This window comes from Eubalaena glacialis, chromosome 7 (assembly GCF_028564815.1).
Source record: "Eubalaena glacialis isolate mEubGla1 chromosome 7, mEubGla1.1.hap2.+ XY, whole genome shotgun sequence".
Taxonomy (NCBI): Eukaryota; Metazoa; Chordata; class Mammalia; order Artiodactyla; family Balaenidae; genus Eubalaena; species Eubalaena glacialis.
In genome coordinates, this window is record NC_083722.1 from 2,516,548 (window position 1) to 2,543,597 (window position 27,050).

Genomic DNA, 27,050 nt, shown 5'->3' on the forward strand with positions numbered 1-27,050 from the left:
TAGAGTAATGTGTTTTATTTAATTAAAATAGATTAAAAAACAGACTGTGTAAAAGAATTAGGATTCTCAATAATTTACTATTATTTACACGAGAAATTCTGGTCGTTAGTATTCTCTGTGAGGAGATGAACACGCAGAACCCAGACCCTCCCCGAAGGCAGAGAGAGACTCGTTGGGGACACTCGGTGACCTCCTGATTCCCGTCCACTCAGGTGGATATGGCAAGTATATCACTGAGATCTTGGTGACCGGCAGGAAGGGGGACCCTCAGCCGCCCGGGGGCCACTGCGCTGTCACCCCTCGTAGGAGCCCAGGTGGGGACTCCTTCCTCTCGGGAGAATCGTCACCACTCAGAGTTCATCACACGGGCACCAGTCAGTGGTTCCCCTATGCCCGCAGCCAAAACCCCATTCACGACCAACCTTCCGCAAACACTCCCTTGGCTGACATGAAGCCCCCAGTTTCTGGATAGAAGATAAAAAACAGGAATGGAAGCTGCACATCCTGGTTTCCAGGGAAATCCTGGATGACAGAACACACCCGCCTGTGTTGTCCAGAACTTGGTGACTCACCAAGATGCCACGCAAAATGTTCTGTGTGCTTGTGGAGGGAGGGGACGTGGGGGGAGGAGCAGGTGTCCAGACCCGGCCCGGGACGTCCTGCAGGCACTTGTGGCCCCTCCAGGCGTGGAGGGGGCGTGTCCCGGGGATGCATACACAGGCCGGGAGGACCCCTAGAAGCAGCAGGGGCACCGGACCCCTGTAACCCGACTCCTGGTTGTCGGAGACTTGGGGTCTCCATGGGCGCGGGCGGCTGGGTAGGCCTGGTCCCTGGCATGATGGACTTCAGCGGAGCCACGGTCACCAGCTGGCAGAGGAGGGGCCCAGTGGAGACTCAGTCCAGAATGTCCGTCTCGAAAGGCACCAGGTGGTAATAGGACAGGTTGGTGACATAAGCTGCTGTGTCATCCCCATCCTCCAGCTCGGAGGCAAAGTCACCGCCGTTCTCAAACCTGAAACGGGAAGGCAGAGGTGAGGCCGGGGCTGGCTCACTGACCCCCGGCCCCGCTGAAGTGGACAGAGGGCAGACGGTCACTGGCAGGAGGGTCTCTGGATCAAACAGCACGGAAGGGCTCTCCACGACACCGGCCCATCCACCACCAGGCTGCGTGTGGACCGAGTGTGGAAGGAACCGTGATTGCAAACTGATCAGTCACATGGGCCCGACTCCAAAGCCATCACAGCTTTGGTTTTCACTGCCTTAGAGACTGTGATTTACTCTCACTGACCAATATTGAGGCAGGCATCCATCCATCCATCCACCCATCCATCTATCCATCCACCCATCCATCCATTTATCCATCAATCCATCCAGCCAGCCATCTATCCATCCAGCCATCCATCTATCCATCCACCCATCCATCCATTTATCCATCAATCCATCCAGCCAGCCAGCCAGCCAGCCATCTATCCATCCACCCATCCATCCATTTATCCATCCATCCATCCATCCATTTATCCATCCACCCATCCATCCATCCATCCATCTACCCATCCATCCATTTATCCATCAATCCATCCATCCAGCCATCTATCCATCCAGCCATCCATCTATCCATCCACCCATCCATCCATTTATCCATCCATCCATCCATCCATTTATCCATCCATCCATCCACCCACCCATCCATCCATCCATCCATCCATCCATCCATCCATCCATCCATCCATCCATTTATCCATCCATCCATCCATTTATCCATCCACCCATCCATCCATCCATCCATCCATCCATCCATCCATCCATCCATCCACTCACACAGTGAGTATTTCTCTCTCCATCTGGGGATTATTCTGGGTCAGGCCCTGGGGACACAGAGCGGACCAGGCACAGGAACCTGCCACGTGCTGGGCCTGTGGACCATGGCAAAGACGGGTGAAGAAGGCCGTGTGGTCCCAGCTCCCAGCCTGACTGCTTCCTGGGCCACATGCACACACAACCAAGGAGGCAGGAGTCGTCCAGGGAGGAGCTGGGTGAGGGCAGAGGAGGTTAGTGGAGGGAGGGGGCCTTCATTTGGGTCCTGCATTCAATGTGGGGCGTTACGTGGCGCGCACGGGAAGAGCTCAAGGAAGGATTTGCGCCCCAAGTGTGAGGTGACCTAAATACCTTCTCAACATGGATTCCCCAGGAATGGAAACCATTTCCACGCCCTGCCTAACCCAGCCTCGGCTTAAGCACACTTGCTTAAGCTGGAGAAAAAGGACTACAAATTTTAAAAGTTGCCTCACAGAGAAAACAGTGCACGGAGGACCTTCTCCCCAGGAGGGGAAACAGATGCTGCCTGTAGCTCTTCCACTGTCCCCAGCTAAGAACCAGTCCAAACAGAGGGGAGTGGCAGAGGGGGCGGATGCAGGCCCTGCCCAGGGCAGCAGAGAGGGCCTGGGGCCACCGAGCACACTGTCCACACTGCCCCTGCCCTGAGACCTCACAGGAGTTCAACTACAGCGGGAAGCCGGGCAGCGACGGGCAGGGCACGAGGCGCCCAAACCACATAGCCGCCGGCCTGGCTACACTGGCTGGGGAGCCAGCCGGGATGGGGGAGGGGGAGGGCGGAGAGGTGCCCCCCGCCCCCAGCATCCGGGGCACGTGGGGTGGACGGGGTCCCAGGGAAGCCTGCTGCCTCTAAGTTTCAAGGGAGAAGCGGAGGAGGCGGCGACAGCAGCTTCGAAATCAGACAGGAAAGGCATGGAGGTGGGTTTCCCTCTAAGTCCATGCTGACGGGCGTGTGTGGAGATGCGTGGAGCCCTGCGTCCGTGCAGGCAGTGAGGCCAAGAGGGGGCCGTTAGGTGCAGGGAAAGGCTCCGGGCAGGTGAGGGACAGGGACGGGCCCGGTGGCGGCCACGACACAGCCCTGCCCAGCAGCTTCCTGCCCCTGCTACCCTTCCTGCCCTCAGATGCCCTGAGAACTGGGGAAGGAAGGGGACCTGGGATGCTTGGCAGAGTCTAGGGTCCCCATCAGCCCCCGTGGTCCTCAGCAGGCCTGGCAAATCCCCCTGCTTCTAACCAGTGAGGACAGGGTCGGGGCTCGCCCCAGGCCTGGGCAGAATCTCCCGGAGCCTGGCAACCCCTCCAGCCAACCAGGGTGATCACAAGGCAGAGGCCCAGCCGTCCCGCTCTCACACACGTCCCCACCAGGCACACACACTTGGTCCCTGAGTGCAGGGGGGTCTCTGGTCTGAGTACTGTAGCTGCTCTCCCCCAGGGACAGTGTGGGGACCGACAGGTCCTAACAGCGGGCCCGGCAGCGTTGATCCACAGCCTTGGGGCCACACAGTCGCTGTCGAGGACCACTGAGGACAGCTGTGGCCAGGAGAGGCTTCTCTCTGTGACCTCCTGCCCCTGGAGTGTTCAGACAGACGCTCCTGAGAGACAGACGGCAGCAGACCATCACCGCAGGGCTGCCCGAGGTCAGGCACCTGGAGTGACGCCCGGCAAGCCCAAGTTCCCTGGAGACGCTCCCGGGCCGCTCAGAGGCCGACATCTCCTCGTCAAGCTATCCTGGGATCGCAGAGGTTTCCGCGCGGTCTTTCTCTCCCACCAACCCAGCGCTGCAGATTGAGGATATGGGTCGCCCTGGCCACGCAGAGCCCCGGGCTGGCTGCAAAAGTGACATTACAGCCCTTGCTTTCTCTCCACGTTTCTCCTCCAAAACGATTCACGGTTGAACTTCCTTCTCAGAGCTGGCCTCATGCCAGGGGCAGAGGGCCTCTCGGGGCCTCTCAGAGACAGAAAGGGTCCCTGGGATGCAGAGCCAGAGCCAGGACCCTGCAGCCCCTGGTGGTCCACCAACCACTCCACCAGGACAGGCCCGGCCAGAAGCTCCTCCCATGAAGCAGGACCTCCTTCCGTCACCGTGTAATCCACGTCGGCAGACCCTCGGACCCACGATGCCAGCTCCGGGTTGGCTTGGGGGACCCTCGGGCTGGGAGCTGTCTGCACACACGGTGCGTACGACGTGCGTGGTCCCAGCTGAGCGCGAGGCATGGCGGCAGTTGGGTCGGTCCTGGTCCGCTTTCACGTGGGGCTGACGGGGTGCGGAGGGACCCCCGGACTCTGAGAGGCCCCCTGGTTCCAGGCTTGTGCCGGTCAAGTGCCTGTGGGGGACCCTGCGCTTCCAGAGCTGCCTGGGGGTCCCAGAGTCAGGCGTCCACGCGCATCACCTGAGCCTTCAGGAGACCCTGCGAGAGCACGGCGGTCCCACCCGGGGTGAAGAGGAGCCAGGAGACGGGAACGAACCCCCTGAGCTCGCACAGCAGGGAGAGCCCCGGGCGTGGCCTGGACCGTCACCAGAGCCTGGTCCTGCCCGATAATCCCGAGACGGCTGGCAGCGCCCGAGGTGGCTTTCCTAGAGCCCCCATCGTGGTCCAAGTTCTGTCGCCCGAGGAAGGAAGAACGGAGGGCAGGGGGTCTTCAGCTGCCCGCCTCCTCTAAGCTGACGCATCCTCCCTGCTCAGGGCAGGCCCGTGAGCCACACAGAAGCCACCTGGGAGGCGACGAGAGGCCAACATGCAGCTGACGCCCACCCCCCCACCCCCAGGAGACCAGGCCCCCACCAGGAGGCTCGTGGCCCCGGACCCCCCGGGGCCCAGCACAGCCCAGACCTGAAGCCAGGCAACTCCTGCTGAATGTCCCCCCTCCCCACTGCCAGCCGCATGGTCAAACTCTGTCCCCTTCCTAGAGCCCCGAGCGGGCAGGGAACCTGGCCCGGGCGCTGGCTGATGGCTCGGGACCTCGTGTGTAGAACAACACTCGAATCCGTGCACTTACAGGTGCTCCGAGGGGTCCACAGCTGCGTGCTGGTCTTTTCCGTTTGGTATACTGTGGTCAATAACGATTGTTTCCGTATTTGCTAAGCAAAATCCATTGGACCTCATGATTTCTGAAAGCGAAAGCAGTAAGGGAAATATTCAGAAGGGGATCAGATTTTGAAGTTTTGAGGTCTGGGGCTCACGCTGATCTCCTCACAGCCCCCTCCTCCTACTACGCCCCCTCCTTTCCCACACTTTAGAGGATGCTCCGCCGCCCAGACCCAGGGGCCACACCCGCCGACCCTACCCCAGTCCAGAGGGGCGTCTCTCCCCCGCAGAAAGGCGCTCTAGCAGTCCGAGCGCTCTCGCCACGCGCCCGCCCTGTGGGTTTGAAGCTGGAGCAGAAAGAGGCTGGGTTGCGGGCCAAGACGACCGCACATGACGTGGGCTCTGCCCAGGTCACCCGATCTCTCTAAGCTCTCACCTGTGTCTCACGTGAGGATAACACGGCCCAGGGTCGCCGTGAGGATCCAGCGCGATCCGTGTGCGTTTTCAACCAAACGGGTGACTTCACCTTTTACTTTATATAATCCTATATAGAAACTGAGTTCTCACCAACAAGCACAATTTGGGGTAATTTTAAAAGGGCAACAAAGAGATCGTCTTTGTGTGTCTACATTGGCTGTGTGGTTAGATTCCAAGTGCAAAGTCTGGTGCTCACCAGCTCTAGAAGGGGAGGGGGGACGGGGAAGCCCGGGCATCGGTGGTGGTGGGGTTGTGGGGGTGTGTGTGTGTGTGCGGAGGCGTGGGCAGCTGAAATAGCACCGGGCTGGGAGCTGGGATCCACGGTGCAGCCCAGCAGGGAACCCCGAGATACTGGACGCAGTGTCCTAACTGGAAATTTCAAAATTGTCCTGGATGATCTCCAAGGACCCTTCCAACTCTAAGAGCCTATTTGCTCCCAGGCTCCATCACGTCATCTGGTCCATTTAAACGTAAGTGCACTTGACTCCCTTCTCCGACCTGGAGAAATTCTTATTGACATTTCCCGGGGACTGTGCGTCCTTCCCTTCCCTCAGTGGATCACAGACTCTCCAAGGATAGACCTGGAGGGTCACCAGGGCTCCAGCTCCCCGTGTGCTGTCTCATCCCCAACCTCAGTCCCTGGTCATCGAGCTCCGCGCTCAGGGCCTCGCTTGTCCCGTCAAATCAGGGCCTTCACTTACCTCACCTTAAAAACGTGCTTCAAACAGACTCTAAACTCCTGCTGGGTTCTCACATCCAATGATCATCATCTTCCCACTTGGGGCCTGATGCATGGAAACAGCTCAAAACAGCCCTTCCTCTGGCCCTGGCACAGGCCACAAGGATGTCCCGTGCTGCCCCGTCTCATCGGGCATCTGATGCTATTGTTGTTTGCGGGGTTGTTTTATTGCTTACATCTTACCATAATTTAGATTATTTTATCCCCATGTACAGATTTGCTTTTTTTTAATAAGTGAAACTGTAACTTCCTATTTAGTTTTCATCTTTCTGGGTATTTGATTCTCAGTTCTTTGAATTTCTCTCCATATGAAGACACTTAGGGAAACTACACACAAAAAAAAGAAGAACAAAAAGTAGAAGATTTCCTCCTTACCTCTGCCTCCCAGGATAAAATGACTATTCATCAATCGGATTTGCCAAGTAATTGCTAAAATTTCCAATTGACTTACTGGAGAAGTGACAGTGCTCGTTTCACTGGCCTTTCGAGGTCGGTCACACTCCACGTGGCATCAGCACGTGGCTCTTTCCCGACCTCCTCTCCCCGGCTGAGCCCACCCAGAGCCCACCCGCCTCGGACAGCCTGTAAGTCATGAGAAGGAGCTGAAAACCAGCGAAAAGTCAGTGCTTGGAACCTCTGGGGTCAACTACACCACCAGGTGCAAAAAGAGCACGAAGATGTTGACCAAAGCCTGAGTGAGCAGACAGACACTGCGGAGGACGACACCCCGACAAGAGAGACTAAGATCCCCCTGCTTCACGATTTAAAACGCACAACAGCACAGAACCACTTTCTTTACTGCTTTTATTAACTGACTCAAACCTGTCCCAGGAAGCACGTAAAACCTCAGGGACCTCAGGATGGCCTGCTGACAGCCCCCAGACTCTCTCTTCCACCGCCTCCCAAGGGAATTTGGAGGGGAGGACCCTACAAGTGAAAACAAACATCAGTGCTGCAAAACATCTGTGAATGTCGCCAGGAGTCACCTTGTATAGGAACTTCCTAATCTTTCTTAAATGTGAGATTTGGAGCTCTAGAAAGTGGAATCTAGAAAATGGAACCAGCCCCCAAAACAAATTTGTTACAAATCATTCCTTAATTATCTGTGCAGAGAAGCCAATTGTCTGCAAGGCCAGCTGGGCCCTCCAGGAAACTTCACTTCTGCCACTTAAGCGTGGGAAACAGGTTACTCCTTGCTTAGCTTTTTAGTCTGTAAAATGGGAATAACAGTATCCAGCTATCCTAAGGGACACAGGTGTGGATTAAATGAGACGGTTTTTATAAAGAATCTAACAAATGCTGGGGCTCATAAATGGTAGTTATTGCTATCGTTGTTCCAAATGTCCTCATATCTGTTGGGTCACCCAAATAAAAAGAACCAAAGGAAATGTTACGCTTACTTAAAAACTTCAGCATCTGAAGCCTACCTTCAAATATACTGAAAATGGGAATTTCTTAGAAGTCAGCTTAGTACCTACAGCCAAAATCACTGGTCCATTTAATGACTTTAATCACATACATGGCCAGTTCCATGAAATAGTTCCTTTTCAAGCCATTTTTTTGCATACAGAATTTTTTTCACATGAAGAAGAGTCCTGCTTTGCCATTTCTTATTTCTTAAAACTTTTTCGGAGCTAAATTTAGAATTACGGAAAAGTTGCAAAAACAGTATAGAGCTTTCACAGATTGCTCAGCAGCTTGTCCTTGGGCTAACATTTTACATAACCATGGTACGACAAGCAAATCCAGGAAATGAACATCGGCACAATACTCTAAACTAAAACCTCCTGCACTTGAGTTTCACCCATGTCCCTCTGTCTGTCCTGGGCCGGGCCCAGATCCCTCGGGGCGGGAAGATGCGGTGGTTCAGCCTCCTATGACCCCTGACGGTCTCGAGGGCCTCGGTCTTGCCTCATCTCTCCTGGCTGCAACACTTGGGATGTGGACTGGTGAGTCTTTCATTGACTGTGCCTCAATTTGCCTGGCATTTCCGTGCTTGGACAGAGGTGGACGGGCCGGCAGGAACCTGCAGGGATGCTGCCTTCCCTCGGGCATCAGATCAGGAGTGCGATGCCCACAGGCCTTACTTACTCCTGGGATGTCGTCTGGATCTCTCGGGTCAGGACGTTTTCTCCAAAATGAGGGTACTCTCTCTTTGTAGTTAAGAACTATCCTGGTGGAGATGCAAGTGCAAATCCTGTTTCTCCTTAAACTTTCACCCACTCATCTCAGCATCTACCAGTGATCATTCCTGCAACAATGACCAGTGTCTGGCTGGTGGTGATTTGCTATTTTTTTACTTGCAGCCCTGTTTTCACATGCCCCATATGCCACCATAACTCAGTTCATTAATTCATCTATTCTTTTTTTTCTGCGGACAGTCTCAGCCCTGAAAGCATTCACACGCTCTCCGATCCCCTTTCCTATTCTACTTTCAATGTCTCTAGCAACGGAATAAAACCCGAAGCCATGACTTTTCATTAACTGGAGACCAGGACTCTCCCCATGTGGTGAAAATTAAGGTTGATACTGTACAGATGCCTGGTTACTAAAAAATGAAATTATATTTCCAGCCTTCCCACACCTGAGTACTATGATTTTTGAGGCCAATATCAATTAATCCAAGCAGCCAGACCAAGGCTGAGGTTTATGCTTTCTTTTAAGCTGCACAGACACAGCCATGGTGTAGAAAACTAAATTTAGGTTTTCCTAGACTCGGTAATAAACTTTTAGATTAACACGGGATGAAGAATGTTTAAGGTTGCATTGGTCCAAAGCATCACCTAGGAGGCCAGAGCACTCGCCGGAATTGTGGCCCCGGGGGCAGCTGGTTGTCACACCATGGGCGCCTGGCGCCATCTAGTGGAGCCCCTGACCCCTAGCCGGTCAACCTAGAGGTCACCGCAGGAGGCCTGAGAGGGCCAAGGTCAGGGCTGTCCACCAGGGCACCACCTCCTAGGATGCGACATCAGAGGCTTGAGAAGGTGCTGAGAAGTCTGGGGGAGGGGGTGACAGCGGGCACGGCTGTTTCCATGCACGAGTGGAATCTAGCTGGACAGGAGTGGACGTGGACGGCAGGGCTTGTGGGGAGGGAGGAGACAGGGCCCAGCCAGCAGGAGGCCCAGGGCCTGGAGCAGAGGGGTCGATGGTGACATGGAAAGCCAGACTGACCACAGCCTGACATGCCCAGGATGACAGGAAATTCATAAATGAATGAGCCAGGAAGTCAGATCCGGGTGGCCCACGTCAGTACTGAGGACACATCCCGGGGAGAGGCTGGGCTGCTGGACACTCGGCCCTCGGGGCGCCTGGCTCTCCGGGTCCTGAGGCCCAGCGCCCGGGGACTCCCAAGTCCATACGCAGCGCAAATACGGGCCCAGACAGAGGAGCAGGGCTTGCCCACGCGGGACCAGGCCCTCTGGGGCTGGCAGCGCTCCTGTAAGGAACGGTTCCATTAGAAGTTTTTCTGAATTTGCCACATCCTTGTCTCAGTATCCTTACTTCCTCGCTCAGTGCACAACGAAAGCACGTCTCACACGCCGTGGGAACTCCCCCGCCCAGCCCCACGCTCCTTTACGCAGGAAACACGCGCTCAGGTAGAGGGAGGGCCAGCGAGGTTGGGGGCAAAGATCACAGGGAGAACCCCTTCGACTGATTAGAGTGGACGAGGAGGAGGGACCCCCAGGCATGGGAGACTCAGCTCTGGAAGGGGCAACCCCGCCAGCTTCCCGCGCAGGGCTGCCTTCAGGCCGTGGTCTTGGCACGAGGCTTCAGGCTCTCTGCAGCTGACTCGCGAGAGCTGTTTACCAACCCCACTGTCAGGCAGCCCCGTGTCACAAAGTGTTCCGTGCTGAGCCGTGGTGGCTGCAGTGACTCCCCCTTGCGATGTCCCCGGTGGGGAGCACGATGTCCCCAGGACCCGGGCTCCCGGCCTGCACGGGGAGGTCAAGGCCCTGCCTTCCCAGACCCGCGTGCCAGGCCTCCTGGGCTCGTGGGCAGGAGGGACCCCAAACCTCTGTCCTCAGTCCTCGAAACAACACAAGAACACAGTTAAAACCCCGACGTGAGACCCCAGCGCTACCCCTGTTCAATCCTGTCTCCTTCCTTTCAGCGCTCTGGGGTAACCTGGGTCGTGCGTTTATCCGAATCAGCAATAAAGACAAGGCACTAAGACAGGGGCTGGGGACGCCAGGTTGTCACCATCAGAAGCACCTGTATGCAGCACCGGCTGTCCCTCTCACGCCCTGGGGCCTTTGGGGTCAACCTGCGCCTGCCACCAACCCCAGGCCTTGAAAGGATTCTGCGGCTCTCGGTTCTCCTGTTTGCGCAAAACAGAAAGAAATAAAGCAAAATGGAGATGCCAGTGCTGGGGCTCTTCCGTGCAAGACTAAAGGGCAGAGGTGCCCACGCTCCAGGGGACAGCACACGGAGCCCGACACGCTCTGAAGCCTCTCTGAGCCTTGGACACTGGGGTCCCCGGACATCCGGTCAGGAGGGATGACTGCCATTTTCACCCTCCTGTAGAGAAGGTTCTGGACGCCAGGCGCTAGCTAAGAAGGGGCCCCCAGCCCCCTGCTCATCTTCCTAAGGACACACACGAAGCTCTCCTGGGAAGATGACACAAGTGGCAGACACGCAAACCCAGGCCGAACCCTGTCCTGCTCACACACGGTCAGAGCGAAAAGTAACTTTTCCGTCCCGGTTCCCAGAACCTGCCAGCCCCGTCCGCCTCGCCCCAGCACACAATTAGCAATCTCATCCTTGCCGTGGTACATCACTCAGTAAGGACACTTTTATACCAGTGACGTCAGCCGTCACCCCAACGTGCCCCCTCCATCTTCCCATCACCGGGACCCAGTTCCTTTTCAGGTGACGGCTCTGGGCTCAGGTCCCCTCACCTGCTGACTCTTCCCCATCACCTCCCTCTGAGTCCCCCTCCTCCACTCCCTCCTCTTTCCTTCCTTCCACTCAGAACTCAAGTGCTGGACACAGGGACCCCCCCCCCGCCCTGCCTCCCCTCACATCAAGGTGGCCTGTGGGATGTCACCGCTGGCCGAGCTGTATCCCCTCTGCGCCCGGCAAACACCCACACAACCTCACTCAGGCCAGACAAGTTGCCTGGGGAAGTCCGGTACCTGAGACTTCCAGGACAGACCTCTTTTCCTACAAAATGCCCCTCAGAGGCTTTGCCAACAGCACTGCAAAAACAGAGTCTAATGTTGTAACAACACGTGCGGCCCAGATCTGAGGAAGCTGCCACCAGGCTGAACCCAGGCTTCACTCGCTCCCCCCTGACCCGCAGGACGGCTGGCCATCCCCTCTTAGCGCTGCTGACATTTGCCAGAAGGCTCAACCCAGCGTCCACACTAAGGAGACCTACACCGTGTGTCCCTTTCTGTCCCCCCGCCCTAAAGCCAAGAACAAAGTCAGTCTTGTGCTAGGTGAACTCTTATTTTTGCAGGCTGGATGACGCATTCCAGTCATTCACTTCAAAATGCCTCACTGATGCTTTCGTCATAGACTATGTAAGTACGTTCCCATTTATATGCCAGGTAACTCGCTTTGGAAGTAGGAAGAGTGTAAACTGCAGGTCAGTAGGTAGAAACACACTGTTTCCTAAAAATCGGGAAACGGGCCCTCCCCTGCTCCTTCCACCCTTCTGTTGGGCTGTCTTTCTGGATCCCAAGCGGGGAGGTGTGTCCAGCACGTGGATAGTCGGCTGGGAAGGTTTCTGGTGGTCCTGTGGCTCTCACCTGATATTTTCACCGGACTTTGAAAGCTGGGTTGAATTTTATGGACGTTGTCATTTTTTAACACCTGATCCAGGGGAGATCTTTCAAAGAAGGTGAGCACAACTTCTGACCTGGAATACTGGGAAGAAACACGTTCATTCCTAGACATTTTCCTCCCGCGAGGCAGCCCGTCTGACGCTGGTGGCCCCGCACCGCTCAGACTGCGGGACTGAGCGCGGCCGGGGCCGCTTCCCCACTCACCTGTCAGGTGCTCCGGTGGCTCGAGGCCCACAGGACGGGGACAGTGGGAACAGTTCGCGCCTGGTCTGCGCCAGCGTTCACGCACGTCCATCTCCCCTCACTTTCCAGTAAACCACGAGCCCGTCACTTCGCTTCCTCCCCAGGGAGAAAGCACCGGAGCCCCCAGAGCCCAAGGAGCCTTCCCTCCCTGGGCTTACACCTAACCCCACCTGACGCTTCCAGGAAGCGCGCCCCGGCCCCGCCCGTCCGCCCGCACCCACCTTGCACACCCACCTTGCGTGGCATGCTGATGACGGCCTTGAGCAGCTTCTCCACTTCGTTAAGCCTGGTCTCGATGTCGTGGGCATCCTTTATGGCGACCAGCCCTGGGATTGAGACAGAAATGCCTCTGTCAGAAAAACAGACCAAGAAGTGTGCTCCCAAATTAAATACAGGACAACAGGCATCCCGCGACGGAGACGCCACCCCGGCGTCACCCTCCACGAAAGACATTTGGGAAGTTTACTCGGCCTCACGTGGGTGCAGCCCTGCCCTGAAAGCCCGGCTCTCAACCTCGTTTTAAGTTTCAACGACCCAACGAGTGATTAACGCGTGTGCTGCAGTGGACACTGTCCGTCTGAAAGCCACAGGGACACCATCAGAGGCCTCTCCGAGCGGGACGCTCCATCCACACCCTGGACAAGGCCAGAGCTCAGCCCCCGCCAGCGTGGTGGCCGTAGCTGGGGGAGGCTGGACCCACCAGCCCCCAATGATACAGCTGAGATGACCACAGGCCCCCTGGAAACGGAGCCTATGTTTAGACAAGTCATTTAGATACCGGCTTTGGAAGGGAAAAAAATCACATCTTTACCCAGAGAAAACCAGTGTGGGCATGACTCAGCACCTTCCAGGAATCGGCTTCTACCCGCGTTCCGGTTACCGGAAGTCTCGACTGGCTACTAAAAAGCGCAGTACTCTGTCTCTAAAACACGAGAGCTAGTGGCACGGAGACTCGGGGTGCGTTTCTGTCTTCCTTTGAGCAGTGCAGAGCACAGACCTTCCCAGCACAGCTTCTACACATCAGCTTCCCAGGGATGGAGCAAGTCAGATTCCCAAGGGCATTTCACGTGACCCAGGATGCTGGTCCCGGCGAGCTACGACCAAACCACAGAGGCTGAAATCCCAGAACTATTTTCAGTCACTGAATCCCAGCTTTCAGAAGTCCTGGTTTTGTTTTACAGGTGAAAGGGTTGTTCATTTTGCAGGCAGCTCACTCACTAAGTCCACGTAGTGTTAAAATTAACCTCCTAAACTACGTGATTGAAATTGAGAGGCCCCAGAACACGTGGTCTATGGAAACCAGGGGCACCCCAGACATAGGGCGAGGGCACTTCTGAAGACCTGGGCTGAGCAGGGGGTCCCTCGCATTAGCTGGGGTCAGGAACGTCCAGTCAAGGCCAGGAATCGGTCCCTGGACTTCCTGGAGCACGGGCCGGGTGTACCTTCACCTGGCCACCTGGGGGCCTGCTTCTCAGTGGGCTATCTGGTCCTGCCCACCCTACCCCAAGCCACACGGGCCCAGGCAGCCAGCCAAAGACCCCAAGCCTCGGTCCACACAGCCCGCGCCGGCAACCTCAGCACGACTCCCTAGCCGTTGCCGGAGAGAGGGGCCCGGGCCACCTCCTCCCCTCTCACCTAGGCTGCCTGGCCTACCCACCACCCTGCAGGCTGGGGGCAGCGAGAAGGGAGAAGGAAAACACCAGGGTGCCAGAGTCTCAGCCCTGAGTTCCTTGTTTAGAATTACACACACACACAAGCACACACGCACACACACCCCTCTGTGACCTCTTGCTTGCTATGGACAAGTCTACAGAGGAAAAGAGGGACACTGAAAAATCCCCTGAAAAGTTGTTTTTAGAGACAGGACAATTATGTAAATCATCCCCACAAAGAGCTTCTTTATTCTAAGACAAGCAAAACTACTGTCATGTTTCAATTTTTATTACATCTAGCATACTGGTGTTAAATCACTCGAGTTTATGACACAGTAGTTGTGTTTTTGTATTCTGTAAGGACAATTTATAGGATTAGCCTCTTGTCTGGTCAATGCATATAGTGTATTTATTCCCATTTTCTAGGACGTAAAGCATGTTTAGCCCACGGTTGGGTTTATAACCACCAAGGGTACCATTCAGTCAAATAAATACATTCTGCTCTATGCTGATCTTTTAGGGTTGTCAGAATTAGCAAGTAAAAAGCAGGACACCTAGTTCAAGGTGCGTTTCAGATAAACCATGAATAATGCAATAGTATGGATAAACACACTAAAAAATTATTCAGTGTTTATCTGAAACTCAAACTTACTTGGCGTCCTGTACTTTATCTGGCAACCCTATCTTCTTGGTGACCTGCTTTCCAGAATGAAGCAGAGAAAGGCAAGAAGTACCTGGTCAGGCCTCTGGGAACACGTTAAGTGTTTAGGCTCAGCGCACAGACCCTGAGGATCCGAGCCTCGCCCACCTCACCAGCTCTGTTGCTCTGTGACTACCACATCCGCATCCCAACCCCGAGGAACGGGTCCAAGCCACCAAAACATGGCCCCCACGCCCACAGCACTGCCGCTGGGGGACCCATTCCCACTGGCCTTCCCCCACCTCCAGGCTCGAGTGGGAAAATCCCAGCATCCCTTAAAGGCCACGTGGGACACACCTTCTGCTCTGTGAAGCCCCCCACCACCAGGCGGGACTCGGTCTGCTCTGAGCTCTGGGAGAGCTCCATCCACCCCACCTCTGCAGCACTCACCGCTCTGCAGCAGACCTGCTCCCTCCCCTGTGGCCTCCCCCAGCCCACCTGTGAAGCTGAGTGTAGGAGGTGCCCACGGTCCCCTCCCGTGGTCAGCCGTCAGCACAGGGCCTGACACTGACACTGACACCCGCAGGGGATTCACTGGTCGCTGGCCGTCTGTTGATGGAATAAAGTTGCACAAGAGAACAGAGTCAAGGACAAGTTATCATCTGTGTGTGTCCACCAGCCTATGGGTGCCAACCGCATCTCATGCTTCTAGGCATCACCCCAGCCGGACCCCGGCCAGCAGGCTCAAGGTCACAGGCCTCACAGGAGAGCTGCCCAAGACCAAGGTGGCATCAAACCCACTGAGTTGCCGGCCACTCTGTTTGGTTCTATCTGTGGAAGCTGCAACCTTATCGCTGCCTTTATGCTTCTGAGGAGAAGCCAAATGGTGCTCTCTGGAAATGAAAACATGCTTCTAAACCAGAGGGGCTGAAAACATTTCAATGGCGAAAGAACATGCTGGAATCCCTCCTGCAAGAACAGAGTGACAGGGGATAGTTTTTTAAGCTTTGGCTTTTGGTTCGGGGCCCTTCTTCATAATTTATTTCCCCGTGGCATAGTGGCTTCTGGGTGACAACCAAGGCGAACGGGATCAGCGTTCCCACGGTACGTCCTCCTTTCCCCAAGGAAACCCGTCCACGTGAATGACAAGGACACTCACCTCTTCCCTGGGGAGGGAATCAAAGGTGGAGATTCGTGAAGCTATGGATTCAGCTGGGCTGACTGGCAGCCACCCACGGGCGGCCCCCAAGGCTACCTGGCCCCCACAGAGCCCCTCCCTCACCCCACATCAGGGCAGGAAGGGGTCACCACTGGCTACGGGGCTTCCAATGGCCTGGCCCTCTTCAAACGCCAGCACCCACATTTCCCGCCTCTCCTGGGCCTGGAAATCACCCTCCTTCAGTTGTTTTAAAGGTGTTTCCCATTAAACAGGGAGGTGTACTAAATGCACAAGGAAAACATTCAAACAAACAAACAAACCCAAAACAGTGCAGAAATGAAATAAATCTTCCTTTAAAATTTCATGTCTCAAAACCCACTGAGGTCCGCCCCCATCAGGTTTCTCAAGTTCACAACTGTTGGAAGCCGAAACACCTGCTGGCAACACCCAAGACCAGGATCAATTCTCAAAATGACACGGCACCAGGCGTGGGGTGTAAGCAGAACCCACATCTGGGGCCTGTGTCATTGCCCAGGACAGACGGCGTATGGAGACCCCCAGCTACATACAGGCAGTCGGGGGGCTTTCTGTTCTACCTGCTGTATTCTTCCTTTGTGCCCCAAGAGCTTTGGCTTTTGATGACCGGCAGAGCTTTTCCAAATGTCACTTGTTTACAGTAACTATTTTAAACTTCACTTTCAAAAATGTGCTTATGTACAATAATTTAGGATTATCTAGAACTTTTAGCTTTTGTATTCCAAATATTGTTGATTGAACGAAAACTGTGGGGATCTTGTTTGACTCAGTTTTACTATCTGAGATCGTGATTATAAAAACTGCAAGCGGATAAAATGGTTGTAAATTTGCACAGTTGGACAGAAAAACTCAGACCCCCCACCTTGGTTATGAGGCTGCCGTTCCAGGGCCGGCCAGCAGGAGGCGCCAGCAGTCCATGGAAGGCGCGGGACGCAGTCCAGCGAGGACGGCGGGAAAGGATGCGGTCCACCCGCCACACCCAAGTTCTAAGGAAACTGACTCAGAAGACTTCACAGCCCCAGGAAATTTTCTAATTTCTGATAAAGCGTCATCACTAATATAACCTCAATTTTTAAAAATTTCACTCTACACAATTTGTGAGGTGAGAAACTTATCCAGATATAGCCCAAAACTGTCAAAAATTTGAAACCTTAAGATTGATAACACGACTATGTAAATTTCAGTATGTCAATTTCACATCCCTTTGGGGGTTGAAATTCAGCCTTGAGCAGCCAGGGTACCCCTTCTGTCTAAACTAGTTTACCCTTGAAAATCGAGAACTCCAAAGGAGCTTCTGTCAGTTCCAGGGTTAGGTCTTTATACAAACACAAACACCTGACTCATTCTCGGAACCCAAACTGAACCCAAACTGTATCAGCACAAAGATCAGGCTGAGAGAGCAGACACAGACCAGTGTCCTAACCTCAGACACCTGGTCCCACGTCCTACTTCCGTGGGTGGAGGCTTCGGACTGAACATCTCTGGTGACCGTCCCAGCCTCCAGGGACAGACTCAGGGCTGAATCTGGCTGAGTGCCTTCTGCCGCTGTAATTCTGGGCGTGAAGACAGATGCTTCTCGGTTCAATTGGGAAGGAGTGTCCGTTACCCAGAGGATGCCGGTCCCTTAAGAGGAGCCTCCCATGGCAGACCCCAGGGAAAGCTTCTGTAATGTGGACTTTCCAATTGAGCCAAAGAAGGCATAGTTCAAAAGTCCATCCACACAGAGCCCAGAGAAGCAGACAGCTCGGGCGAGGTGAGGAAGGCACTGTCACGAGATATATATTCTTTAAACGCTGAGCATCATTCAAATTTTGGAAATAAAATATTTCAAAATTTCCAGGAAAATCCTCAATGATTACTTCCCAAATACTTGTTCTCTAAATAGGTAGTCAACATAAAACCAGCAAGGACTCACTCAGCAATGAGCTTGAGAGCGTAACCGAGGGGGTTATTCTCTGCTGAACTCAGGCATCCCGACGCGGCCCTCGCTCCCTGGGAACCCGTGGCGACTCTGACCTCACAGGCTCCATCCATGGGGGTCCCACCCTCTGCCCCCATGCCCAGCCTGCCGCACACAAGGCTCGGTCCTGCCCCCATCGCCCTCCCCTGGCCCAGTGATGCCCAAGGCAACACTGATGGACAGGAACTTCTCCCCGCCGTCTCGCCAAGGATGAGAAGCAGGGCAGGGAAAGCAGGCGGAGGAGAAAGAAGAGCAGAGACAAGATAACGGGTCCGGAGGCCCCGGGAAGGGGCTGCGGGAAGACTTCTGTCCTCCGCTTCTTCCCAGGCCTGTGAGATGCCCGCCTCTCACCACATCCCTCCCCCGGTCCCTCCTTCTCCGGCCGCCTCGCTCTTCTCCCACCACAAGCAGAATTCCTTACTAAGCTTCAGACTCAACACAGCTAAGGAGTCACTCACTCCGCCTTAGTCTGTCTTAAAACTTGGAAGGAATTTAGGGAATAAACACCAGCCGTCCCAGGCTCTCAAAACAGGAAGCACTTGATCCCGAAGGGGGCACCAGGGCAACAAGACCTGCTCCTATATACTGACCAGGATGATGGACACAGGGAGGTGTCACCAGGAAAACCCAGCAGGGAACCTGCCTCTCCAGGCAGGAGGCCCGAGGAGGGAGCAGCGCAGGGGTGAGGGCGAGGGCGGGGCGGGAGGGCTGAGACAAGCCTTACACACCCCTGGGGGCCAAGGGGGGCCCGGCTCTCCACCCAGGCTCTGCCCCCGTGTCAGCTCTATTTCTCATAAAAAATACACACAGAGAGCATCTGCCCCGGAAAACTGCCCCCGAGCCTGACCCACGCCAAGCACCAAATCCCAATTTCTGGACCAGCAAAGCCCCAGGCCTGGTCGGTGGGGGTCCCACTGAGGTATCGGGGTGACCCCCTCCCCAGGCTCTCAGGCGCCATCGCCGTCCCCACCTCCCTAGGACGGGAGGCTGGAGGCCACACCTGGGGGCTGGCACCGCATCCCCACCGGGAGGGCTCTGGGTGAGGGGACGCTGCCTATCCAGAGCAAAGGGCAGAAGCTCTGCATCACACGCTGCTCACACGTCCAGCAGGGCTCTGTCACGGCTTCAGCGCTCACAGCGGCCGGCCATGCAATGCCACCCCTGCCAGCTTATCCATCCTGCAGCAGTGGCTTGAGCTGAACCACCTGCCTGAAGTCACGTGGGAGGGAGCAGGAGACAGAGCCCGAAACCGCATCCTCACCTGCTTGGTCCCAAAGCTGGTGCTCGGTGCTTTCGGCCGCTTAGCCCAACCTCCTCCCGCCGTGACCTCGTGTCCCCAGGCGGGTCAGCCAGTCTCGCAGGGCCTGGATTTTCCCCTGCGGGAAGCAGGGGGGTTCTGGTGGCGAGCAGGCACTGTAGTAAGAGCCTTAATCCCACGTCCGCTCCTTCCCTCCCCCCACCCTCGGTCCAAATGCTGCTCGTCGTGTTTCCTGCTGACTGTAAGTCACACACCAGCAGAGGACGACGGAGGTGCCTCTTCTTCAACGTGCAGCGCGACCTGCAGTGTGAGTCGGCAGCGGAGCAGGGCGGCCGTGTTCACCAGCAGGACTCACGTCGGGGCGGGAGGAGCGGGGCCCCGCGGGGTCTGCCTGGAGGACAGCGTCGCGCCACATGGTCTGTGCTTCTGTGTGACACAGGACACGTCTTATGTGTGCTGCCACGGTTCAAGGGAGCCCAGGCCCGACCAGAAAAGAAAGGCGCCCAGCCCTTCGCCTCAGCCCCCTCCCTGCCCCCGTCACGGGGAGGATTTGGATCCAGGGCCCGGCGAGTGGGGGGGTGGGGAAGCTTCTCAGGCCCGTTCAGGGACATGGGGACCATCTTTTCAGTGGTGATGACCGAAAGGGCTGGTGGATGCCTACTGTCACCCAAGGAAGTGAAAGTGAACAGAAACACCAATGAAAACGATTTCAGTGGGACGTCAACCCCTGGTAACGCCACGTCCTCACTCGCTGTCCCCTATCGACTCTGCTGACGGCCGCTGCCCCTGCAGGACGCCCTGCACCAAGGGGCCGGGCCTGGGGCGCCCGTGGTCGCCTGTGGGGCTCATCACTCCCGGCCAGCCTCTCCGCAGCCCCGCCCTGCAGCTCCACACCGAGCCTCACGGAGCGGGCACACCGACCCGACCCTGCTTCGTACCTCAGTGGCTTTGCTGCCACCTTTCGCTGCACGCCCATCTTCCCTAGTTTTGACTGCTCCCGACCAGAAACACCTCCTGCCGTTTGGAAAAGTGTGTATAAAAACACACAGTGGAGGCACACCAGGCCCAGACTTGTTTTAAAAAGAGAAAAGGACGGCGTCCCTGGGGGCCAGCCTGAGGGCAGCCAGATGCTACCAGCGGGTCCCGGTGCTGAGATGCAGAACCAAGCTTCCCCTTGGAAATCTGGTGGGAAGTAAGCGAGGCCCAGAAGCGCCAGAACGAACAACCTCTGTGAGTTTCTGGCCACTCCTTCTCTGACTGGGTGTTAGCCTGAGTCACCTGGGCCCACGGCACGGCCTGAGCTCTGATGGATGAGACCAGGGGACCACGGAGCACGCCGTCACTTACGGAGGAAGGAGAGTCCGGACAGGGAACTCGGAACAAAGCCTGAGCGACAGCAGGGTGCGGGTCTGGGAAAGAAACATAAAACCTTAGGAAGAGAGGAGACAGCTGGCTCCCGGGAGGCGGACGGTGCCAGCACCAGACCCGGGCGGACAGCAGAGCCCGGCAGCCCTATATATGGAAGAGATTCAAAAATAGGTCTGTGAATCAGAGAGATCACCCAAAATGCCCCAGAGAAGTGAAAACTGCCCCTCTCCCCATTAGAAGGGGCAGGACCCCCTCCAGGGAAGCCATGCATGGGGGCTGGGCTGTGAGGGGGGAGGACAGGACCCCAGCCCACTGCAGGGCCTGTCAGGCCGGACAGAGGCAGCCTCTGTCCCCCTGATCTGCTGCCCCGACCTGTGGGCGGCCTCTGCTCTTTTTCAGCCACTTTCACTAAGAAAGGAAACTCGGGGCTCTGCACCTCACCCCCAGACCAGACGGCGATCTACCCCCGCCTGTTTCGGGGAAGCGCAGAGCTTCTCCCCGTCCACGTGAGAGCAGGGTCTGGGAGCAGAGCGCTGTCCCCTGGAGCCGTGGGGAGGCGGGGTGTCCCGGCTGGTGGACCTGCGCCCAGGCCTCTCTGGTCGGTGCCGGACGCCTTCGCCTCTGCTCCTCCATCTCACATCTAACAGAAGGTCTATGAAGACGCAGGCAGATCCACGTCCCCGGTGACAGGGGTGAACAGACGTTACCCCAGCAACACGCACAGGATCTCAAGGAGGGGCCTTATTTGGAGAAAACGCTAAATACCGTGTTCAAAGCTGGGCCCTCCGTCAGCTCCCCCTGCGGGCTTTCTGCATCGCCCAAGGCTCCCCACACCCACATCTGGTCTCTCCGTAGACCCTGCACTCTCCCTCCCAGACGCGTCCGTGTTTGACCACTTCTCACACCTTCCCGGTCTCCCCGGCTCCCCCTGGTCCTTCTCCAGCCATGCTCAGCACAGCAGCCAGAGTGCCCTTCACACCAGGTCACTCCCGTTCCAAGCTCTCCACCTCCGACAAGAGCCCCACGCGGAGCGTGATCTGCCCGCTCCCTACCCCTGATCTCCCACTGCTTCCACCCCCTTCTCTCCCCTCCAACCACAACGGCCCCCTCAGGACTCAGGGCCACTGGGCACATGCCGGCCCCAAGGCCTTTGCACTTGCTCTGGCCACTGCCTGGCAGCTCTTCCCCAGGCACCCACATCGCTTCCTCCCCACTTCCTCCCGGTCTCTCCTCACAGGTCACTTCCTTTGAGCCCTTCCGGACCAGCCCATCTGAAAGTGAACCCCTCCCTGCCCCTGCAAGTCAGAGTTCCTCTCCTTCCTCCCTTTTCTTTTCTTCTGAAGGTGTACAACCTTCTAACATTTTTCTTTAACTTATCTTGTTTATTATTGGATTTCCCCCACCCCGAATATAGAATCATGAGGGCAGGGTTTGTCTGTTTTGTTCACTGCTGCATCCCCAGCACCTAGAAGATGCTGGTGCAGGGGAGGCATCTGGTAGATACTTGCTGAGTGAATATAAAACCAAAGTGTTGATTTGACAGTAATCAGGGATCAAAGGTCACCTGACTACTTTGGAAATAGAATCTGTTTCTACAGTGATGACTTCATAAGGCCTGAAACGGGTGTTATTTTTAAAAAAGGATCAAAATAATCCAAGAGCCCCAAACAGTCATTGGGGAAATTCTGCATGCTTGTCTTTTAAAGTGTGAACCTTCCCAGACGAGAGCTGTAACAGGCAAGAGACCTTGCCACATCTGGTCAGGAGCCCTGAACCATGGTAAGTATTACGTAAAGGGGATTTAAGTCAAAGACTCGGCCACACCTGTGTCAGAGTGTGGAAAGAGCAGAAAGGGACACCTTGGTCACCCAGAGATAATATGCACGGAAAGCAGCTACCTCCCTCCCCCAGGCAGGGGGACAAGAAAGGAAGGACGGGTATATCAGATCCAGACGCAGAAGAGCATAAGGTGAGAGGCCAAGATGCCAAGGAAAAGGATAGAAGAAGCAAGACTAGTCCTGAGGGCAGCCTCGCCCAAACAGAAGACCAGAGAGGTGGGCTAGTGAGCCCCGTGCCGCCACTCCACACACGGGTTTAAATATCTCTGCACACGTGTCACCAGGAAACGTACACGTTCCACGGACAGACAGCCAAGGCTAGCACCAGTGTGTGTGCAGAATCAAGGAAAAGTACTCTATGCACAGAAACACTCTCCCACTGCAGTACTCCAGGGACCAAGACAAAGGGCTCAGCATCCCCTTCACTGCACGCAGAATCAAAGATGCAAGTCGGACCCAAGGCTTTCCCACCCTCTGGAGGTGTTCAGTCCTACATTTACAAGAGCTACCAGCCTGCTGCCAGCACGAGTTCTCAAACCTAGACTTGCAAAGCTTTTTAAAGAGATGAGTGGGCCAATGTAACCCAGCCCAGAAATATGCAACAGATTTAAACTGAGGGAATCTGATGGGAATTACACTGAGAAGACCTGGCATCTCTAAAACAGTACACACATCTGGATGCCTTTTGTGTGTACGGTTTGTATGTCCAGACGATCTGTTTGTGCAAATAATAAATCCACCTGGAAATAAGGTGAACTCTTCTTTTGCATTATGGCAATGTGTTTTACTTAGCAAACAACTTCCCTGGACTTTCCTTCCTTCTAAGGAAGGAAAAGGCCTTCCCTTGGGTGTACAACGAACTCAGGCGGTGCTGGGGGAGGGGCCAGCTTGCCTCCAGGCAGAGAACCAGGAACCAGACAGAGGGTTAATGTCGCCTCTCCTCCGGCCCCGGGCCTCCACCTCCTCTCCTCCAGGGGTGCTGAGCTGGCCTTGCAGGAGGCCCTCTGGTCAGGACTCCAGCCGAGAAGACGTTCCCACAGTCCATCGTGGGCTGTTCGAAAGGCCTTCACACCCAACCTGGTCCTCATCTGACTGCCCCCCCGCATGCCCCCCACCAAACCTAATACCCATTTCTTGCTGATTTTTCTCCCTTTAGACACTTGAAAGCAGCTATCACACCCCTTCTGCGCCTTGTTTTCTCCCTGGCGGTCACCCTCTTCCTGTCTCCTTGCGGATGGCCCACCCTGTGGAGGCACTCAGTGCGCTGACACCTCGCAAACCCAGAACCAACCAGGCACAACCTGCACGGAGGGGCAGAGCCCAGGGCGCGCGTGTGCCCAGCGCAGCCTAACCCTTCCGCTCCTGGCAAGGCGGTTTCCTCACCAGACCCCAAGGCGACTGCAGCTCCGCCCTCCTCCCCACCTTCTGTGACCCTCACCAGAAGCCGCTGAGGGTGACAACAAAAGCCACATTTGTGGAGGGCTTACTACTGCTAGACACTGAGCACGCACTCCAATCCACACAAGGAAAGGGAGTGTCAGGTCCTATGTTACGGGGCGGAGCCACGTGGGGAGCCTGGAGCCACAGCTGAGCTGGGTCCTCTGACACAGTGAGACCTGGAGGGCAGGTGGGGGGGGGCAGAAGGGAGGGCAGGGGGAAGGTATGGGGGGAGGGTATGGGGGAGGGCAGGAGGCGGGCAAGGGAGAGGGCAGGGGGAGGGTATGGGGAGAGGGCAGGGGGAGGGCAGAAGGGTGGGCGGGGGGAGGGTATGGGGGAGGGCAGGGGGCGGGCAAGGGAGAGGGCAGGGGGAGGGTATGGGGGAGGGCAGGCCCTCCACCAGCTCTCAGGGGCTCCTGTTTGTTTATGGCCCGCCTTGTTCCAGAAAGGATGTAAGTCACTGAATAAACAGCTGTTCCTTCATCTAAGCTTTCCGGATTTGGGCATCCATTTGATAAATTAAAAATATAACAACACACACACCCGAACAGTAGATCAAGGTAAACTGCTGCCATGCTTGAAATAATACTAAACTCCCTCCAGAACAGCCATCAAAGTGAGACACTGGGGAGCAGGGCCTGCAAACTTGCTGGCTTTGGGAGCCTTTCCAAGTGACGCGTCTGCCCGAGAATGTGTCATGAGAATGAGCTAATTATCCATATAATTCACACACTGGGGTGGGAGCTGTCCCGGGGAGGGAGGGGCGTGGGGTGGAGTGGAGATCATCCCAAGACCTCAGGCAGATGGGCAGCCTCAGTAAATGCCCCCAAAAGTGCCCCAGGGATCTGCTTAGAGGAAGGCGCTGGGAAGTGTCACCAGATTCTCAGCGCTGCAGGTGGTCACGCGTGTGTGTGGGAGGGGGCAGGGGGGGACCCCAGTCCTCGCGCCTCGGCTTCGGCCTCTCGCTTCCTCTGCGCGGCCTCCAAAGTCCAGCCCGCGGGCCGAGGAGAGGAAACGGGAAGCCACGCAGTCTCTGCGAGCCAGGAAAGTCACAAGGCCCGGGAGGAGGCCTCCGGGCTCATCAAACTCGAATGCGGACCCACCCTGGTGGCCCCTCCCGAGGAGAGACGGAGGCCGCGTGGCACCTCGCACTCGGGCTGTCGGTCACCGGGGACAAGAGGCGCGGCCCTGCCGGGGGAGGCCTCGGAGGGGGCTGCCAGACACGACGCGGCCCCAGCTGGACGCTGTCCTTAACTCTTCCCAAATGTTCCCCCCGCCTCTCCGGCCGCGGCCGCGGAGGGGGTCGCAGGGGCCGCCCGACACTGGCGCTGGCCGGTGGCCCACCTTGGGGACGGTCAGGACGCCCGTCTGGCCGGCCTCGGGCCCCGTGCGCCGACTCCTGCGCTGCCGCCACTGCACTTCACCGCCCGGGGGCGGGCGGAGGTCTGAGGGTCCCTGTCCCGTGCCGGGGGCCGGGATGTCGCCATCCCCGCTTAATAACCGCCCCTGCGCCCCCCTCCCTGCACTTCAAAGGAGCCCCCCCGCCCCCCTGCCCCCAGGCCGGGCCCGCGCCCACCTTCGCGCAGCGGCGCGAGCGCCAGCTCGGGCCGGTCCTCGGGGAAGGCGTCGCGGAGGCGCTGCCACAGGCGGCCCAGGTCGGCCAGGCTGCGGTGCAGGTAGAGCACGCTGCGGTCCGACCACTCGGTGCGGATCTCGAAGAACTCCTCCTCGTCGCCGCGCCGGCTGACGATGAGCCGGCGGATGCCGTTCACCCAGCAGCCCCGCACGAACATGTTCACGAGCGACGTGCCCTCAAACACCGCCGAGGCCATGCCGCGGGCCGAGCATGCCCCGGCCGGCAGGGGGCGCGCCCGCCCGGGCCTGGGTCCGCGGGGAGTCCGTCTGGAGCCGGGGTGTCTGTCCGGGGCCGGGGTCCGTCCGAGGTCTGTCCAGAGTCGGACAGATCCAGGATCTGTCCGGAGCCGGCGCTGGTCGGGGGCCTGCCCGGCGCCGGGGTCTGTCCGGAGTCGGGCGGGGTCTGTCCGGGGTCGGCCCGGCCTCCGCGCGCTCTCCGGGATGGCGCGGCGACGAGCCGCGGGGCCGGCCGAGCGGCGGCTTATAAGGCGCTTCCCTTCGCGGGCGGCGCGGTCGCCGACGTCGAGGCCGCGGTCGCGTCCGCCTTCCCCGCCTCCGGGCGAGAGGACGCGCCAAGCGGAGGGGGGGGCCTGGCCTCAGCGCCCCGCGCCGCCTCCCGAGCCCGCGCTGCTGGGGCCGCGGGGACCCCCGGCCGCCTGGAGGGGCGGAAACCCGGGCGCCGGCCCCGCCCCGCCCGCCCCCTCCCTCCCCTCCGGGCCCCGAGCCGCCGGCCGGGACCGGACGAGACTGGGCAGGGAGGGCGGGCTCCCGGGGAGACTTCTCTCTTTCCGTTTCTCGATCCTCGGAAACTGTCGGATCGGGGGGCTGCGCGCCCCACCCGACCCGCGGGGGTGGAAGCTGCACGTGTGCCGGGAGGGGGGCGAGGGCGGGGCGCACCCGCTCCGGGGACCCGTCGCCGGTGCTGTCGGCCAGGTTCTCGTCTGCGCGCCGCCCGCCCATCCACCCTGGGCCGGGCCGGAGGCCGAAGCCGCCCGCCCCGCGTCCCCCGCGCATTCCAGTCGCGCCACCGCCCGGCCACGGCGCGGACGCGGCTGGGGACAGATGGGGACGCGGCGGGACAGACGACGCGGCAGGCCCGGGCCAGCCAGCCACAGGGTCCCCCCAAAAGGAGAGTGGACCCCCTGCTAAGAAGTGGGACGGGCCGGCGGTGGGAAAGGGTCCCCTCGGAAAGAGCGTCCCCGCGTGAGCTGGGGCGCTTGGTGAGCCGGAGAGATTTCGAAGTGGACCCGGGGAAGCTGCCCCCGTGGAGAACCAGGATTCACGGCCGCCTGCTCCTTAGGCTGCTCCTAACTGGGAGGTAATTTCGAGCGATAGTTAAAGAATCCGGTTAGTTCAAGTATTGGAAATTGGTTCTAGAGAGTCTCGGGTGACCTCGCATCGCCCCAGGCTGGGGAGGCAGAGCGAGGGCGAGGCCCGTCAGCGCTCTGCGCTCCTGGAAAGTATCGAAAGCCCAGTTAGGGCGCAGAAACGATGGGGACCGAGGGCAGGTTGTCGGTCACGTGACTCGATCCAGACCCGGGGGTTGTCGGTCACGTGACTCGGTCAAGACTGAGGGCAGGTTGTCGGTCACGTGACTCGATCCAGACCGAGAGGTGTGTCTCACTGCTACACACACACACACACACACACACACACACACACACACACACACACACACACACACACACACACACACACTCGCACATCACCGCCTCCAGGTTTTACTCAGACTGCTCCAGTGACTTGCCCATATCAGACCTTCAAAGTTCATCCAAGTTTATCTTTACCTCCCGTTTGCCTTGTGAACTGGGAAGAGAAGGTGTTTTCCACAACCCGGAGACCCGCCAACGTGGCGACAGTCAGTAAATGCTGGTAACTGATGGACTCACCACCTAGTCCGCAGGAGGGACCTGAGGGTAGAGGCTGAGGGAGCGGGCAGAGCTGAGTTCTGCCGTCCCGCACA

The 27,050-nt window shown here is 57.4% G+C and overlaps 1 protein-coding gene and 1 long non-coding RNA gene across 6 annotated transcripts; both read right to left on the reverse strand.

Annotated features, from left to right (window-relative positions):
* Positions 1–25,760, reverse strand: PXDC1 (PX domain containing 1). Of its 5 annotated transcripts, none has more exons than XR_009701529.1 (6): positions 25,029–25,760; positions 12,339–12,430; positions 11,826–11,943; positions 4,828–4,939; positions 573–1,012; positions 1–464 (listed from the first exon to the last, which is right to left on the reverse strand). XR_009701529.1 is itself a non-coding variant. In XM_061195680.1 (5 exons), the coding sequence occupies exons 1-5, from the start codon at positions 25,282–25,284 to the stop codon at positions 895–897; spliced, it is 696 nt and encodes a 231-aa protein (XP_061051663.1). In that variant the 5' UTR covers positions 25,285–25,760; the 3' UTR covers positions 1–894. The 5 variants fall into 5 exon arrangements, 2 of the variants coding, with proteins under 2 accessions (XP_061051663.1, XP_061051664.1); XR_009701530.1 differs by lacking the exon at positions 1–464 and adding an exon at positions 5,116–5,203 and having other exon boundaries at positions 922–1,012; XR_009701531.1 differs by lacking the exons at positions 1–464; positions 573–1,012 and adding exons at positions 4,464–4,543; positions 5,116–5,203.
* On the reverse strand, positions 18,826–20,245 carry LOC133094269 (uncharacterized). Its single transcript, XR_009701442.1, has 3 exons — positions 20,157–20,245; positions 19,064–19,235; positions 18,826–18,927 (listed from the first exon to the last, which is right to left on the reverse strand). It is a non-coding gene; the product is annotated as an uncharacterized LOC133094269 (long non-coding RNA).
* Positions 25,761–27,050: the final 1,290 nt, after the last annotated feature.

Excerpts from the sequence above, each read along its gene's own strand:
- PXDC1 (XM_061195680.1), bottom strand. The coding sequence starts at position 25,284 with ATGGCCTCGGCGGTGTTTGAGGGCACGTCGCTCGTGAACATGTTCGTG. Across the intron at positions 11,944-12,338 it reads TCATCAGCATGCCACGCAAG|TATTCCAGGTCAGAAGTTGT; the intron begins GTGGGTGTGCAA and ends GTTTCTTCCCAG. Across the intron at positions 1,013-4,827 it reads GTGGACCCCTCGGAGCACCT|GTTTGAGAACGGCGGTGACT; the intron begins GTAAGTGCACGG and ends TTCCCGTTTCAG.